Below are 17603 nucleotides of genomic sequence, written 5' to 3' on the forward strand. Positions count from 1 at the left end.
GGAGACTATAGGGAGGTGATGGGAGACTATAGGAGGTGATGGAAGACTATAGGAGACTATAGAAGGTGATGGAAGACTATAGGAGACTATAGGAGGTGATGGAAGACTATAGGAGACTATAGAAGACTATAGGAGGTGATGGAAGACTATAGGAGACTATAGGAGGTGATGGAAGACTATAGGAGACTATAGGAGGTGATGGAAGACTATAGGAGGCTATAGGAGACTATAGGAGGTGATGGAAGACTATAGGAGACTATAGGAGGTGATGGAAGACTATAGGAGACTATAGGAGGTGATGGAAGACTATAGAAGACTATAGGAGGTGATGGAAGACTATAGGAGGCTATAGGAGACTATAGGAGGTGATGAAGACTATAGGAGACTATAGGAGGTGATGGAAGACTATAGAAGACTATAGGAGACAAGGAGGTGATGGAAGACTATAGAAGACTATAGGAGGTGATGGAAGACTATAGAAGGCTATAGGAGACTATAGGAGATGATGGGAGACTGTAGGAGGTGATGGAAGACTATAGAAGACTTAGAAGACTATAGGAGACTATAGGGAGACTATAGGAGGTGATGGGAGACTATAGAAGACTATAGAAGGTGACGGAAGACTATAGAAGACTATAGGAAGTGATGGAAGACAATAGGAGTTGATGGAAGACTATAGGAGACTATAGGAGGTGATGGAAGACTATAGGAGGCTATAGGAGACTATAGGAGGTGATGGAAGACTATAGAAGACTATAGGATACTATAGGAGGTGATGGAAGACTATAGAAGACTATAGGAGGTGATGGAAGACTATGAAGACTATAGGAGGTGATGGAAGACTATAGAAGACTATAGGAGTGGAGGAGGTGATGGAAGACTATAGGAGACTATAGGAGGTGATGGAAGACTATAGAAGACTATAGGAGGTGATGGAAGACTATAGAAGACTATAGGAGGTGATGGAAGACTATAGGGAAGACTATAGGAGGTGATGGAAGACTATAGGAGTGGAGAAGACTATAGGAGGTGATGGAAGACTATAGGAGACTATGAGGAGCTATAGGAGACTATAGGAGGTGTGAAGACTATAGGAGACTATAGGAGGTGATGGAAGACTATAGAAGACTATAGGAGGTGATGGAAGACTATAGAAGACTATAGGAGACTATAGGAGGTGATGGAAGACTATAGGAGGCTATAGGAGACTATAGGAGGTGATGGAAGACTATAGGAGACTATAGGAGGTGATGGAAGACTATAGAAGACTATAGGAGGTGATGGAAGCTATAGGAGACTATAGGAGGTGATGGAAGACTATAGAAGACTATAGGAGACTATAGGAGGTGATGGGAGACTATAGGAGGTGATGGAAGACTATAGAAGACTATAGAAGACTATAGGAGGCTATAGAAGACTATAGGAGGTGATGGAAGACTATAGAAGACTATAGAACGAAGAGGTGATGGAAGACTATAGAAGACTATAGGAAGTGATGGAAGACTATAGGAGGTGATGGAAGACTATAGGAGACTATAGGAGGTGATGGAAGACTATAGGAGGCTATAGGAGACTATAGGAGGTGATGGAAGACTATAGAAGACTATAGGAGGTGATGGAAGACTATAGGAGACTATAGGAGGTGATGGAAGACTATAGAAGACTATAGGAGGTGATGGAAGACTAGAAGACTATAGGAGGTGGACTATAGGAGACTATAGGAGGTGATGGAAGACTATAGGAGACTATAGGAGGTGATGGAAGACTATAGAAGACTATAGGAGACTATAGGAGGTGATTGAAGACTATAGAAGACTATAGGAGGTGATGGAAGACTATAGAAGACTATAGGAGACTATAGGAGGTGATGGGAGACTGTAGGAGGTGATGGAAGACTATAGAAGACTATAGAAGACTATAGGAGGCTATAGGAGACTATAGGAGGTGATGGGAGACTATAGAAGACTATAGAAGGTGATGGAAGACTATAGAAGACTATAGGAGGTGATGGAAGACTATAGGAGGTGATGGAAGACTATAGGAGACTATAGGAGGTGATGGAAGACTATAGGAGGCTATAGGAGACTATAGGAGGTGATGGAAGACTATAGGAGACTATAGGAGGTGATTGAAGACTATAGAAGACTATAGGAGGTGATGGAAGACTATAGGAGACTATAGGAGGTGATGGAAGCTATAGAAGACTATAGGAGACTATAGGAGGTGATGGGAGACTGTAGGAGGTGATGGAAGACTATAGAGGACTATAGAAGACTATAGGAGGTTATAGGAGACTATAGGAGGTGATGGAAGACTATAGAAGACTATAGGAGGTGATGGAAGACTATAGGAGACTATAGGAGGTGATGGAAGACAATAGGAGTTGATGGAAGACTATAGGAGACTATAGGAGGTGATGGTAGACTATAGGAGGCTATAGGAGACTATAGGAGGTGATGGAAGACTATAGAAGACTATAGGAGGTGATTGAAGACTATAGAAGACTGTAGGAGGTGATGGAAGACTATAGGAGACTATAGGAGGTGATGAGACTATAGGAGACTATAGGGGGGAGACTATAGGAGGTGATGGAAGACTATAGAAGACTATAGGAGACTATAGGAGGTGATGGAAGACCATAGAAGATATAGGAGACTATAGGAGGTGATGGAGAAAAGGAGACTATAGGAGACTATAGGAGGTGATGGAAGACTATAGGAGGCTATAGGAGACTATAGGAGGTGATGGAAGACTATAGGAGACTATAGGATACTATAGGAGGTGATGGAAGACTATAGAAGACTATAGAAGGTGATGGAAGACTATAGAAGACTATAGAAGGTGATGGAAGACTATAGAAGACTATAGGAGACTATAGGAGGTGATGGGAGACTATAGGAGGTGATGGAAGACTATAGGAGACTATAGAAGGTGATGGAAGACTATAGGAGACTATAGGAGGTGATGGAAGACTATATGAGACTATAGAAGACTATAGGAGGTGATGGAAGACTATAGGAGACTATAGGAGGTGATGGAAGACTATAGAAGTCTATAGGAGGTGATGGAAGACTATAGGAGGCTATAGGAGACTATAGGAGGTGATGGAAGACTATAGGAGACTATAGGAGGTGATGGAAGACTATAGAAGACTATAGGAGGTGATGGAAGACTATAGAAGACTATAGGAGGTGATGGAAGACTATAGGAGGCTATAGGAGACTATAGGAGGTGATGGAAGACTATAGGAGACTATAGGAGGTGATGGAAGACTATAGAAGACTATAGGAGACTATAGGAGGTGATGGAAGACTATAGAAGACTATAGGAGGTGATGGAAGACTATAGAAGACTATAGGAGACTATAGGAGGTGATGGGAGACTGTAGGAGGTGATGGAAGACTATATAAGACTATAGAAGACTATAGGAGGCTATAGGAGACTATAGGAGGTGATGGGAGACTGTAGAAGACTATAGAAGGTGACGGAAGACTATAGAAGACTATAGGAAGTGATGGAAGACAATAGGAGTTGATGACTATAGAAGACTATAGGAGACTATAGGAGGTGATTGAAGACTATAGAAGACTATAGGAGATTGTAGGAGGTGATGAAAGACTATAGAAGACTATAGGAGACTATAGGAGGTGATGGAAGACTATAGGAGACTATAGGAGGTGATGGAAGACAATAGGAGGTGATGGAAGACTATAGAAGGTGATGGAAGACTATAGAAGACTATAGGAGGTGATGGAAGACTATATGAGACTATAGAAGGTGATGGAAGACTATAGGAGACTATAGGAGGTGATGGAAGACTATAAAAGACTATAGGAGGTGATGGTCGACTATAGGAGACTATAGGAGGTGATGGAAGACTATAGGAGGTGATGGAAGACTATAGCAGGTGATGGAAGACAATAGGAGGTGATAGGAGACTATAGGAGGTGATGGAAGACTATAGGAGGTGATGGAAGACTATAGGAGACTATAGAAGGTGATGGAAGACTATAGGAGACTATAGGAGGTGATGGAAGAATATAGGAGACTATAGGAGGTGATGTTAGACTATAGGAGACTATAGGAGGTGATGTTAGACTATAGGAGACTATAGGAGGTGATGGAAGACTATAGGAGACTATAGAAGGTGATGGAAGACTATAGGAGACTATAGGAGGTGATGGAAGAATATAGGAGACTATAGGAGGTGATGTTAGACTATAGGAGACTATAGGAGGTGATGGAAGACTATAGAAGACTATAGGAGACTATAGGAGGTGATGGAAGACCATAGAAGACTATAGGAGACTATAGGAGGTGATGGAAGAATATAGGAGACTATAGGAGACTATAGGAGGTGATGGAAGACTATAGGAGGCTATAGGAGACTATAGGAGGTGATGGAAGACTATAGGAGACTATAGGATACTATAGGAGGTGATGGAAGACTATAGAAGACTATAGAAGGTGATGGAAGACTATAGAAGACTATAGAAGGTGATGGAAGACTATAGAAGACTATAGGAGACTATAGGAGGTGATGGGAGACTATAGGAGGTGATGGAAGACTATAGGAGACTATAGAAGGTGATGGAAGACTATAGGAGACTATAGGAGGTGATGGAAGACTATAGGAGACTATAGAAGACTATAGGAGGTGATGGAAGACTATAGGAGACTATAGGAGGTGATGGAAGACTATAGAAGACTATAGGAGGTGATGGAAGACTATAGGAGGCTATAGGAGACTATAGGAGGTGATGGAAGACTATAGGAGACTATAGGAGGTGATGGAAGACTATAGGAGGTGATGGAAGACTATAGCAGGTGATGGAAGACAATAGGAGGTGATAGGAGACTATAGGAGGTGATGGGAGACTATAGGAGGTGATGGAAGACTATAGGAGACTATAGGAGGTGATAGATATAGAAGACTATAGGAGACTATAGGAGGTGATGGAAGACTATAGGAGACTATAGGAGGTGATGGAAGAATATAGAGACTATAGGAGACTATAGGAGACGATGGGAGACTATAGGAGGTGATGGAAGACTATAGAAGACTATAGGAGACTATAGGAGGCGATAGAAGACCATAGAAGACTATAGGAGACTATAGGAGGTGACGGAAGACTATAGGAGACTATAGGAAGGATGGAAGACAATAGGAGGTGATGGAAGACTATAGGAGACTATAGGAGGTGATGGAAGATGGCTATAGGAGACTATAGGAGGTGATGGAAGACTATAGGAGTACTATAGGAGGTGATGGAAGACTATAGAAGACTATAGAAGGTGATGGAAGACTATAGAAGACTATAGGAAGGTGATGGAAGACTATAGAAGACTATAGGAGACTATAGGAGGTGATGGGAGAATATAGGGGTGAGGAAGACTATAGGAGACTATAGAAGGTGATGGAAGACTATAGGAGACTATAGGAGGTGATGGAAGACTATAGGAGACTATAGAAGACTATAGGAGGTGATGGAAGACTATAGGAGACTATAGGAGGTGATGGAAGACTATAGAAGACTATAGGAGGTGATGGAAGACTATAGGAGGCTATAGGAGACTATAGGAGGTGATGATAGGAGACTATAGGAGGTGATGGAAGACTATAGAAGACTATAGGAGGTGATGGAAGACTATAGAAGACTATAGGAGGTGATGGAAGACTATAGGAGGCTATAGGAGACTATAGGAGGTGATGGAAGACTATAGGAGACTATGGGAGGTGATGGAAGACTATAGAAGACTATAGGAGACTATAGGAGGTGATGGAAGACTATAGAAGACTATAGGAGGTGATGGAAGACTATAGAAGACTATAGGAGACTATAGGAGGTGATGGGAGACTGTAGGAGGTGATGGAAGACTATAGAAGACTATAGGAGGTGATGGAAGACTATAGGAGACTATAGGAGGTGATGGAAGACTATAGGAGGTGATGGGAGACTATAGAAGACTATAGGAGGTGATGGAAGACTATAGGAGACTATAGGAGGTGATGGAAGACAATAGGGTGATGGAAGACTATAGGAGACTATAGGAGGTGATGGAAGACTATAGGAGGCTATAGGAGACTATAGGAGGTGATGGAAGACTATAGAAGACTGTAGGAGGTGATTGAAGACTATAGGAGACTGTAGGAGGTGATGGAAGACTATAGAAGACTATAGGAGGTGATGGAAGACTATAGGAGACTATAGAGGGAGACTGTAGGAGGTGATGGAAGACTATAGAAGACTATAGGAGGTGATGGAAGACTATAGGAGACTATAGGAGGTGATGGAAGACTATAGAAGACTATAGGAGGTGATGGAAGACTATAGAAGACTATAGGAGACTATAGGAGGTGATGGGAGACTGTAGGAGGTGATGGAAGACTATAGAAGACTATAGAAGACTATAGGAGGCTATAGGAGACTATAGGAGGTGATGGGAGACTATAGAAGACTATAGAAGGTGACGGAAGACTATAGAAGACTATAGGAAGTGATGGAAGACAATAGGAGTTGATGGAAGACTATAGGAGACTATAGGAGGTGATGGAAGACTATAGGAGGCTATAGGAGACTATAGGAGGTGATGGAAGACTATAGAAGACTGTAGGAGGTGATTGAAGACTATAGAAGACTGTAGGAGGTGATGGAAGACTATAGGAGAATATAGGAGGTGATGGAAGACTATAGAAGACTATAGGAGACTATAGGAGGTGATGGGAGACTATAGGAGGTGATGGGAGACTATAGAAGGTGATGGAAGACTAATTGAGGCTATAGGAGACTATAGGAGGTGATGGGAGACTGTAGGAGGTGATGGAAGACTATAGGAGGTTATAGGAGGTGATGGAAGACTATAGGAGGTGATGGAAGGCTATAGAAGACTATAGGAGGCTATAGGAGACTATAGGAGGTGATGGAAGACTATAGGAGTATATAGGAGGTGATGGAAGACTATAGAAGACTATAGGAGACTGTAGGAGGTGATGGGAGACTGTAGGAGGTGATGGAAGACTATAGGAGGTTATAGGAGACTATAGGAGGTGATGGGAGACTATAGAAAACTATAGGAGGTAACGGAAGACTGTAGGAGGTGATGGAAGACTATAGAAGACTATAGGAGGTGATGGAAGTTCAATGAGTTAGAAAGCTTGAAATAACATCTTTCTCTCTATTCTTTCCCCTCTTTATCCCACTACTTTCCCTCGCTACCCCTACTCTTCCTCCTCTCCTCTCCCTCCTCCTCCTCTCCTCCCTCCAGGTGTATGTCTGGTGATGGGCTGTATAATATACCCTGACGGCTGGGACAGTGACGAGGTGCGGAGGATGTGTGGGGAGCAGACGGACAAGTACAGCCTGGGAGCGTGTTCCATGCGCTGGGCTTACATCCTGGCTATCATGGGGGTTCTGAATGCCCTCATGCTCTCCTTCCTGGCTTTTGTACTGGGCAACAGGCAGGACGGACTCATGACCGAGGAGCTACTGGCCGAGAGCAAGGGTGAGACTGGAGAGCATTCCATTAGGACACATTAGGACCTGTATACACTATTGCTCTACCCTATATATCTATTGCTCTCACTCTCCATCTCTCGCTCTCTCTCTCGCTCACTCTCTCACTCTCCATCTCTCACTCTCCATCTCTTGCTCTCTCTCTCACTCGCTCTCTCACTCGCTCTCTCTCTCTAGCTCTCTCTCTCTCTCTCTCTCTCGTCTCTCTCTCTCGCACAGAGCGCACGCACACAGAGCGCACACACAGAGCGCACACATAGAGCGCACGCAGAGAGCGCACACACACAGAGCGCACGCACAGAGCGCACGCACAGAGCGCACGCACACAGAGCGCACGCACAGAGCGCACGCACAGAGCGCACACATAGAGCGCACGCAGAGAGCGCACACACACAGAGCGCACGCACAGAGCGCACGCACACAGAACGCACACATAGAGCGCACGCACAGAGCGCACGCACAGAGCGCACGCGCACAGAGCGCACGCGCACAGAGCGCACACATAGAGCGCACACACACAGAGCGCACACATAGAGCGCACGCACAGAGCGCACGCACAGAGCGCACGCACACAGAGCGCACACATAGAGCGCACGCACAGAGCGCACGCGCACAGAGCGCACGCGCACAGAGCGCACGCACACAGAGCGCACGCATAGAGCGCACGCACAGAGCGCACGCACAGAGCGCACGCACACAGAGAGCGAGACAGACAGACAGACAGACAGACAGACAGACAGACAGACAGACAGACAGACAGACAGACAGACAGACAGACAGACAGACAGACAGACAGACAGAGCGAGAGAGAGAGACAGAGATAGAGCGAGAGAGAGAGAGAGAGAGAGATAAACAGACTGATGTTGCAGCAGATGCGTAACTTGCAGCCAGGGGGCTTTTGAATGGAGTGATGGAGAAAAATGGAGGGATGGATGACAAATGGATGACTGCTCAGTTCACTGTTTCCTGTCTCAATGAAAACCATACACCTCTCAAACACACACTACCATGAATACCAGAGGACTGCAGTGGTCCAGACTGACACGCCTGCTGGTTGTCATTGGTACTACACACATAGAACATCAAATCCCATAATATACAATAGGTTGTTACACATTTTGTGACTTTGATGATTCAAAACAAATCCAGGAATATTAACTAATAACTATGAACCTATCTCCTCCCTCCCCTCTCCCTCTCTCTCTCTCCCCACCCCCATCTCCCCTCTCTCTCTCCCCACCCCCATCTCCCCCCTCTCTCTCCCCACCCCCATCTCCCCTCTCCCTCTCTCTCTCCCCACCCCCATCTCCCCTCTCTCTCTCCCCACCCCCATCTCCCCTCTCTCTCTCCCCACCCCCATCTCCTCTCTACCTCTCTCTCTGCCCACCCCCATCTCCCCCCATCTCCCCTCTCTCTCTCCCCACCCCTCTCTCTCTCCCCACCCCCTCTCTCTCTCCCCACCCCCATCTCCCCTCTCTCTCTCCCCACCCCCTCTCTCTCTCCCCACCCCCTCTCTCTCTCCCCACCCCCATCTCCCCACCCCTCTCTCTCTCCCCACCCCCATCTCCCCTCTCTCTCTCCCCACCCCCATCTCCTCTCTACCTCTCTCTCTCCCCACCCCCATCTCCCCTCTCTCTCTCCCCACCCCCATCTTCCCACCCCCTTTCTCTCTGCCCACCCCCATCTCCCCTCTCCCTCTCTCTCTGCCCACCCCATCTCCCCTCTCCCTCTCTCTCTGCCCACCCCCATCTCCCTCTCTCTCTCTCTCTCTCTCTCTCTCTCTCTACCACCCCCATCTCCCCTCTCCCTCTCTCTCTCCCCACCCCATCTCCTCTCTACCTCTCTCTCTGCCCACCCCCATCTCCCCCATCTCCCCTCTCGCTCTGCCCACCCCCATCTCCCCCATCTCCCCTCTCTCTCTGCCCACCCCCATCTCCCCCTCCCTCTCTCTGCCCACCTCATCTCCCCCCTCTCTCTCTGCCCACCCCCATCTCCCCACACCCTCTCTCTCTCTGCCCACCTCATCTCCCCCCTCTCTCTCTCTGCCCACCCCCATCTCCCCCCTCTCTCTCTCTGCCCACCTCATCTCTCCCCTCCCTCTCTCTCCCCATCCCCATCTCCCCACCCCCTTTCTCTCTCCTTCTCACATAGAAGCTGGGAATGCCTAAAACAACCCATAGGTGAGTGATGAGAAATACAGTCAAACTGCCTTCCTTGACAAAACAGGCCGATTCAAACAAAACTCTTGTGCCTGAAACATGTGTCTGTGATATGAATTATTCAGTGTGGGTCTCTTTAGTATGTGTAAAATGGTCATGTCCTATTTAATGTCATATCAGGATTGGCCAGGAAATGTAGTATGTGTCCTCACTGTGCTATTATGGTAATACAGAGGACATGGGTCGTACATTTTCATCGTCAGAGCATATGTCCCTTTTTCCCCCCTCTCTCCCTCTCTCTCTCTCTCTCTCCTGTCTCTCTCTCTCTCTCTCTCTCTCTCTCTCTCTCTCTCTCTCCTGTCTCTCTCTCTCTCTCTCCTGTCTCTGTCTCTCTCTCTCCTGTCTCTGTCTCTCTCTCTCTCCTGTCTCTGTCTCTCTCTCTCTCCTGTCTCTCTCTCTCTCTCTCCTGTCTCTGTCTCACTCTCTCTGTCACCCTCTCTCTCTCTTTCTATCTCTTTTTATCCAATCTCTATATCTCTCTCTCTCTCTCAGGTGTCTGTGTTTCCTTGTGTGTATGTGTAACTTTCATCATCACGCTCCAGAGTTTTACCCATCACCCCCAGAAGAGGATGACACTGGCACACCATGGCTGTGAGAGAGAGTAGAGAGAGATCGAGAGGAGAAGAGAGTAAAAGAGAAAGAGAGGTGGACAATGAGTGAGCGAAACAGACAGGAGAGAGAAAAAAGCTATGAAGCCAGATGCCTCCCATTCATTCACACTGTGTTCTAGTTCTCACCTTCTAGTCTATAGTGGATCTGCTCACAGTCCTACAGTCTCTCCACACTATTCCACTATCACTGAACCCCTAGGAACCCCAGCAGAGACAAGACAATCTTCACACAGCCAATCATCGACCAAGACAGGGACAGAGACTTTGACTGACCAACAGAAGACGTATGGATTATCTGCAAGAATATGGATGAAAAACTGGGTTGAAGTATTGTTCTTGTTATCACATATTGTAGTGAGAAAAAAACAGTCACACTCAGACACACACACACTCAGACACGCACACACTCAGACACACACACACACACACACACAGACACACTCACAGACACACACACACACACAGACACACACACACTATCACACTCATGTAGACAGTCACATTTGAACACCTACAGTGCATTGGGAAAGTATTCAGACCCCCTCCCTTCCCACATTTTGTTACGTTACAGCCTTATGCTAAAATTGATTCAATTGTTTTTTTTCCCTCATCAATCTACACACAATACCCCATAATGACATCACAATACCCCATAATGACAAAGCAAACGTTTTTTTTTTATGTTTATGCACATTTATAAAAAATTCTAAACAGAAATACCTTATTTACATAAGTATTCAGACCCTTTGCTCGAAATTGAGCTCAGGTGCATCCTGTTTCCATTGATCATCCTTGAGATGTTTCTACAACTTGATTGGAGTCCACCTGTGGTAAATTCAATGGATTGGACATGATTTGGAAAGGCTCACACCTGTCTATATAAGGTCCCACAGTTGACAGGGCATGTCAGAGCAAACATCAAGCCATGAGGTAGAAGGAATTGTCCATAGAGCTCCGAGACAGGATTGTGTTGAGGCACAGATCTGGGGAAGGGGACCAAAACCTTTCTGCAGCGTTGAAGGTCCCCAAGAACACAGTGGCCTCCATCGTTCTGAAATGGAAGAAGTTTGGTATGTCCTTGACTGGCCCAGCCAGAGCCCAGACTTGAACCCAATCGAACATCTCTAGAGAGACTTGAAAATAGCTGTGCAGCGACACTCACCATCCAACCTGACAGAGCCTGAGAGGATCTGCAGAGAAGAATGGGAGAAACTCCCCAAATACAGGTGTTTCAAGCTTGTAGCGTCATACCCAAGAAGACCCAAGGCTGTAATCGCTGCCAAAGGTGCTTTAACAAAGTACTGAGGAAAGGGTCTGAATACTTATGTAAATGTCATATTTGATTTTTTTTTATAAATTTGCTAAATATTCCAACAACCTGTTTTGGCTTTGTCATTATGGGGCATTGTGATGTCATTATGGGGCATTGTGATGTCATTATGGGGCATTGTGATGTCATTATGGGGTATTGTGTGTTGATTTATGAGGGACAAAAAAATGATTTAATCAATTTTAAAATAAGGCTGTAACGTAACAAAATGTGTAAAAAGTCAAGGGGTCTGAATACTTCCTGAATGCACTGTAGAACATTGCATCCTTAGACAATGACCTTGTAATAAATCCCTAATGCTAACACATTAAGCAACAGTAGATACTGTATATTCGTGTGCCATGTAATTTCCTGAATATATGTTTATGTTTTACTTGTGAAAAGAAGGAAATCACCTATTCTCATGTGATATTGGTTGTCTTAACATAATGGGTGAACTCTTACAAACAAAACATCTCCTCATCCTCCTTGTCCTCCTCATCTTCCCCCCTCTTCCTCAATAACCCTCTTTACCAGAGCACTGTTGTCTAACGTGAGTTGCTACGGTTACTGTATATAGATATTCACTGGAGAGAAAAAAAATTGATGTTTTACAAAGTTGGGTTTGAAACATGTATGTTCTAAAATATCAAAGAAGCACTAATGTAGGAATTCATTTTGTAACTCCATTGCAAGCGTATGCTCAGCTCGATTTACACATTACTTCATGAACTTGTGTCTCAATATTTTGTAATTTGTGGTGTGGTATATTCTTCTTCACTGTGATGGGGTGAATGAATGAATGAATGAATGAATGAATGAATGAATGAATGATATGAATGAATGAATGACTGTATGAATGAATGAATGAATGAATGAATGTATGAATGAATGAATGAATGAATGAATGAATGAATGAATGACTGTATGTCTCCTTCGTATCTTGTAGCTGAGGGGTGAATGTGTGTGTATGAATGAGTGTGTGTATTCGATATGCGTGTGTGTGTGTGTGTGTGTGTGTGTGTGTGTGTGTGTGTGTGTGTGTGTGTGTGTGTGTGTGTTTAATGCACTTTTTTAGTGTACCAACACACCGGCCTCGTCTCATACTGAGTCTTCTGTACATATAGTACATATCTCTTTATTTATGTTTCCCCTCTCTCTCTCTTTCTCTCTCTCTCTCAATCTCTCGATCTCTCTCTCTCTCCCTCTCTCCCTCTCTCTCTAGATCTCTCTCTCTCGATCTCTCTGTCTCTCTGTCTCTCTTTCTCGATCTCTCTCGATCTCTCTCTCTCTCTCTCAATCTCTCTCAAGCTCTCTCTCTCTCCCTCTCTCCCTCTCCCTCTCTCCCTCTCACTCTCTCTCTCTAGATCTCTCTCAATCTCTCTCTCTTTCTCGATCTCCCTCGATCTCCTTCTCTCGATCTCCCTCGATCTCCTTCTCTCTCTCTCCCTCTCTTCCTCTCTCTCTCTAAGTGTGTGTTTATCATTCATTATGGGGACATACAGCGTACTAAGTGTGTAGAGGGTCATATATAATAATCTATTGATTGATGAACTGATTGGTTGATTGATTGATAAGGCCTGATGAGGTTATTCTAGTCCTATACCTCCATCATGAGTTAGGAGGAGGAAGAGGAGGAGGAGGAGGAAGAGGAGGAGGTGTGGTGAGCTTTAGTGTTAATACTGGAGAAAGGCCTGTCCCAGTCTCCGCTGTATATGTACCACCAATGTAAATATAAATATCAAAACCGATACCAAACATTAAGAAACTATAAGGAAGAGAAGGGTAACTGCAAAATGAAATAAATAAAGTCAATATAGAAGAATATATGAATAGGATTAATAAAGGTTTTCACATTAGAACAATGTGTTTTTATCTGGTTGATTTCGGTGGTCCCTCTGTTATAGGCCGGGATTCAATCCCAGCACTCTTTGTCAACAATGCAGCTTTTAAAGGCAATGTTCGTGCTTTTAAAGGCAATGTTCACGGTAAACTCTGCGTATGTCATCTCAATCAGAGATTACCTTTTTTTTTTTTCAATTTCACATTGCCACCAAAGTGCGATCGGTTTGACTCCTGGCCATAGACTGTGAAATAAAAGTTGTCCAGTATTGGCTATGTTTTGGGCCCTTGCCACCCGCTGCTATCTAGTTAGAGAAACTGCAGAACTAGATTGACATGAGAAAGACATGCAAGTGTAGGTTTTTTTTTACCCTGTTTGCATATGCATCAAGGCCCCGATTCCGACCCTAGTTAAGCGTAAATAAATTGTAATGTTATTTCTTTCGATGCACTTTTCTCTCTATTTGTATTCTGACCTTGAACTTAAGCATGAGAATAGCATGCTATTCACCCACTATTGGCTCGGGGTGGAGGTGGAATACATGAAAGTGTGGCCCGAGGTGTGTCTACAGATAAACCATGACTGACCTTGATTTCATTCCCTAAACTTTCCACCACCTTTAAGCAAACCTGAATAAGGTAGAGCGAACCTGAATAAGGTAGAACAAACCTGAATAAGGTAGAACAAACCTGAATAAGGTAGAGCGAACCTGAATAAGGTAGAACAAACCTGAATAAGGTAGAGCAAACCTGAATAAGGTAGAGCAAACCTGAATAAGGTAGAGCAAACCTGAATAAGGTAGAACAAACCTGAATAAGGTAGAACGAACCTGAATAAGGTAGAGCAAACCTGAATAAGGTCGAGCAAACCTGAATAAGGTAGAACAAACCTGAATAAGGTAGAACAAACCTGAATAAGGTAGAACGAACCTGAATAAGGTAGAACGAACCTGAATAAGGTAGAACAAACCTGAATAAGGTAGAACAAACCTGAATAAGGTAGAACAAACCTGAATAAGGTAGAACGAACCTGAATAAGGTAGAACAAACCTGAATAAGGTCGAGGAAACCTGAATAAGGTCGAGGAAACTTGTAAATTGTCATTAACGGCATCTATGTAATGTTGGGATTTGGCCTCTTATCCATTTTGTATCTTGTCTGGTTTCTACAGGCATTTTTGTAGATTTGTCCTTCTGAATTTTGTCACGTAGCGATGCCTTTTCTATACGAGATCTAAGATCTCGGAAGTGATCTATTTCCCTGACCGCTGTTTGATTCGAATTTGTTTCATCGGAGTCCGAGAGTCGAGTGCAGACAAACAGATTTTTAACTAGGCAACTCGGTTTAAGAACAAATTCTTATTTACAATGACAGCCTACCCCAGCGATGCTGGGCCAATTGTGCACCGACCTATGGGACTCCCAATCACAGCTGGATGTGATACAGCCTGGATTTGAACCAGGAACTGGAGTGATGCCTCTAGCACTGATATGCAGCGCCTTAGACCGCTGCGCCACTCGGGAGCCTGAGATACCAAGCTTGATTAACATCATCACAGTTTAGTACATGAGACCAATCCAAACTTCCAAGTACTTCGTTCCATTGAGTGTTGTTTCATAGACCTTCATGTAGTTATTACCTGTCTCTAGTAGTATTTTGGATGTCTTACGGGTACAGTAGGTTACCGTATGATCACTGAAACCAATATTTAAGACTCCTGACTGACAGACGTTCTCTTGGTCTGATTTACTGTCAATACACATCCGGGGTTGGCTCAACAATCAGTTGTTTTTAGTCCAAATAACTGATTAAAGTTATACAGGGCATTTACTAGTGTACTGTTCGTGGGTGATAACAGTCCATTTGTATTGAAATCGCCAAGCATAAGACATTCCCTATCAGTAAATACATTGTGATCACAGCAAATCAATTCAAAGCAAATCATAGAAATGATTCTGCTTTCGGAGGCCGATAGCAAAAACACCAACAAACATAGGACGACATTTAGGAAAGAGTACCCATGCAACCTTAAGACCATCCATTCTTAGATCTGAACGAGGGTTAAAATAACACATTATTCCTAGTAAAAATACACATGCTGCCACTGTTTCGCTCAATTCTATGAACGCTGTAACCCGTTAACTCCTCATTGTCCTCAATTGACCCATTGAGCCCATTGTCTCAGTCACAGCAACTACTGCCGCCCAGGTGTTAGAAGCCAGTGGTTTTAATTCCTCTAATTTCGGCATCAGGCTCCGTCCGTTAACATGGATAAAGTGAAGTTCTTTCCGATTGAAACAGTCACTTTCTGGGCCCACTGCTGGTACATCGACTATCTCATCTAGATTGTACTCATCATCCCTGCTTGTGTCCAGTATCCCAATGTTTGGCACCGCCATTTACCCAGCATACATTGCAAACAAACGAAATGTGACTTTGATACTTTACAGCTTCATCATATGACAAGGGTTTGATAGCTCCACACTTTATGTGAACAAACAAATCACAAATGTCGCAAGCCACCACTTTTTAGTTATTCCTTACGGTTGTACCACAGTTTGGGCATAGTTGTTTAGCTTGTTTTGTGGTGTTTGGGCCAGGATAGGGTGTGTACAGGCTGAAGGTAACACACAGCATGTTAGGGTAAACACCGGTCTCAGCGCCGCTGCGGTGTTTTCTGTGTACCTTCCCCTGAGCGGCTCAGCTGTTCCCGTAGGAAAGGTGATATCAGGTGTTGGTAAAGTTGTTCATGGACAAAGTTCACACTATGAAAGGGAAGATTTCCATCCACGTCTCTCGGTGCAGGTGGAACGGCAGTTTGGGATAATCTCCATGTTTGAATTGTAGAATAAATCAGAAACGCCAAAGCAAAACTTCTGGCTAGAGACATAATAGTAGCGAACGCATACTCTCTCGTTCACCGACACAGCTGATATAACCTAGAGGATTTAGGGAGAAGGGGAGAGGAGGGGAGAGAGGGATAAAGTGAAGGAGAGAGACTGTTATTGAGAAAATAAGGTAGTTAAATAGACAGTGTTCAACAGGAATCTGTGTGTGGCCTCACCTGGTGTCCACACTAAGTGGCTGCAGAGTACTATAGACTGAAAAACATGCACAGACACATGAGGACAAACAATATAGCGTAGTTATAGAAATAATGAAGTGTCATACTATTCTCCATGGTTGGCCCTCTTGCCTATTCTTTGAAGGTGGAAGGAGCCACAGTTATACACCTGAACCTGCTTACTGCACAACACAATCCACCAATCAGATTGATACATGAGTGTGTAGGTGTGGGTTATAGTGTGAATAACTGTTCTACATTTCTTTCAATATGGGTGACTTAAAATAACCTGTTTTGATTTTGTACAGACGTCACACCCTTATCTAAACAGCACCCTCACCTGAGAAATAGAAATCAAATCGAAATAAACTTGGAATTGAATAACTGCAGTTGACATAGCTCAGTAAATGGAAGAATACTCTTATTGCAATGTGAATGGCTCTTAATTAAAATAGCCTTTGGTTGTGCATAGTGAAGTCTACTGTGTTGCCAGGGAACAGCACCCTCTTAGAAGAAGTAGGAGGTGAAGATCTCTTGCACATAGATTGCCTCTCTTGCTGCGTTGTTGGACCCCATCCTTGAAACATCCTGCAGAGCAACAGACTTCTCCTCTGGCACACGGCGGCGAGCTGCAGATCCCCTCCTGGTCCTCGTGTCCATCCTCATGAAGTTACGCAGGACACAGGTAGCCTTCACACACCTGAATTCCCCCAGGAGGCAGTCCCAGATGACCCTGGTCACCCAACCTTGCAGTGCCCTACATGTTATCTGTAGGCAATCGTTTTGAAGGAATCTCCAGTTACAAGGTATCTGTAGGAATATGGAAGATAATGTCATTATTAGACTTTTACATCACCAGGTCATTGCAGATTACTAAAGTATAATATCACTGATAACATTGGATTGATAGATGCATGTGCACACACATGTGCATGTGTAGCACGTGACAACAGCAGGATCACATCAAGGATAGCATCACATATGTGCAGCCCTTTGAGTCCCCAGGACCAGGACTGAGAACCAGTGCTCTTCACTGGGACCTCT

At 44.4% G+C, this 17603-nt stretch overlaps 1 protein-coding gene across 6 annotated transcripts in view; it reads left to right on the forward strand.

The window, feature by feature from the left end:
* The window catches only part of LOC106561734 (LHFPL tetraspan subfamily member 3 protein), a 117212-nt gene extending 106235 nt beyond the window's left edge, over positions 1-10977 (forward strand). For 5 of the 6 annotated variants that reach the window (XM_045688566.1, XM_014125955.2, XM_014125957.2 and 2 more), the window contains 3 exons: positions 7267-7503; positions 9666-9694; positions 10226-10977. In XM_045688566.1, the coding sequence (XP_045544522.1) occupies positions 7267-7503; positions 9666-9682 (254 nt within the window). In that variant the 3' untranslated portion in view covers positions 9683-9694; positions 10226-10977. The remainder of the gene's footprint in view (positions 1-7266; positions 7504-9665; positions 9695-10225) is intronic. The other variant, XM_014125959.2, reaches the window with a different exon arrangement.
* Positions 10978-17603: the final 6626 nt, after the last annotated feature.

Source organism: Salmo salar, chromosome ssa10, assembly GCF_905237065.1.
Source record: "Salmo salar chromosome ssa10, Ssal_v3.1, whole genome shotgun sequence".
In the NCBI taxonomy this organism is placed as follows: Eukaryota; Metazoa; Chordata; class Actinopteri; order Salmoniformes; family Salmonidae; genus Salmo; species Salmo salar.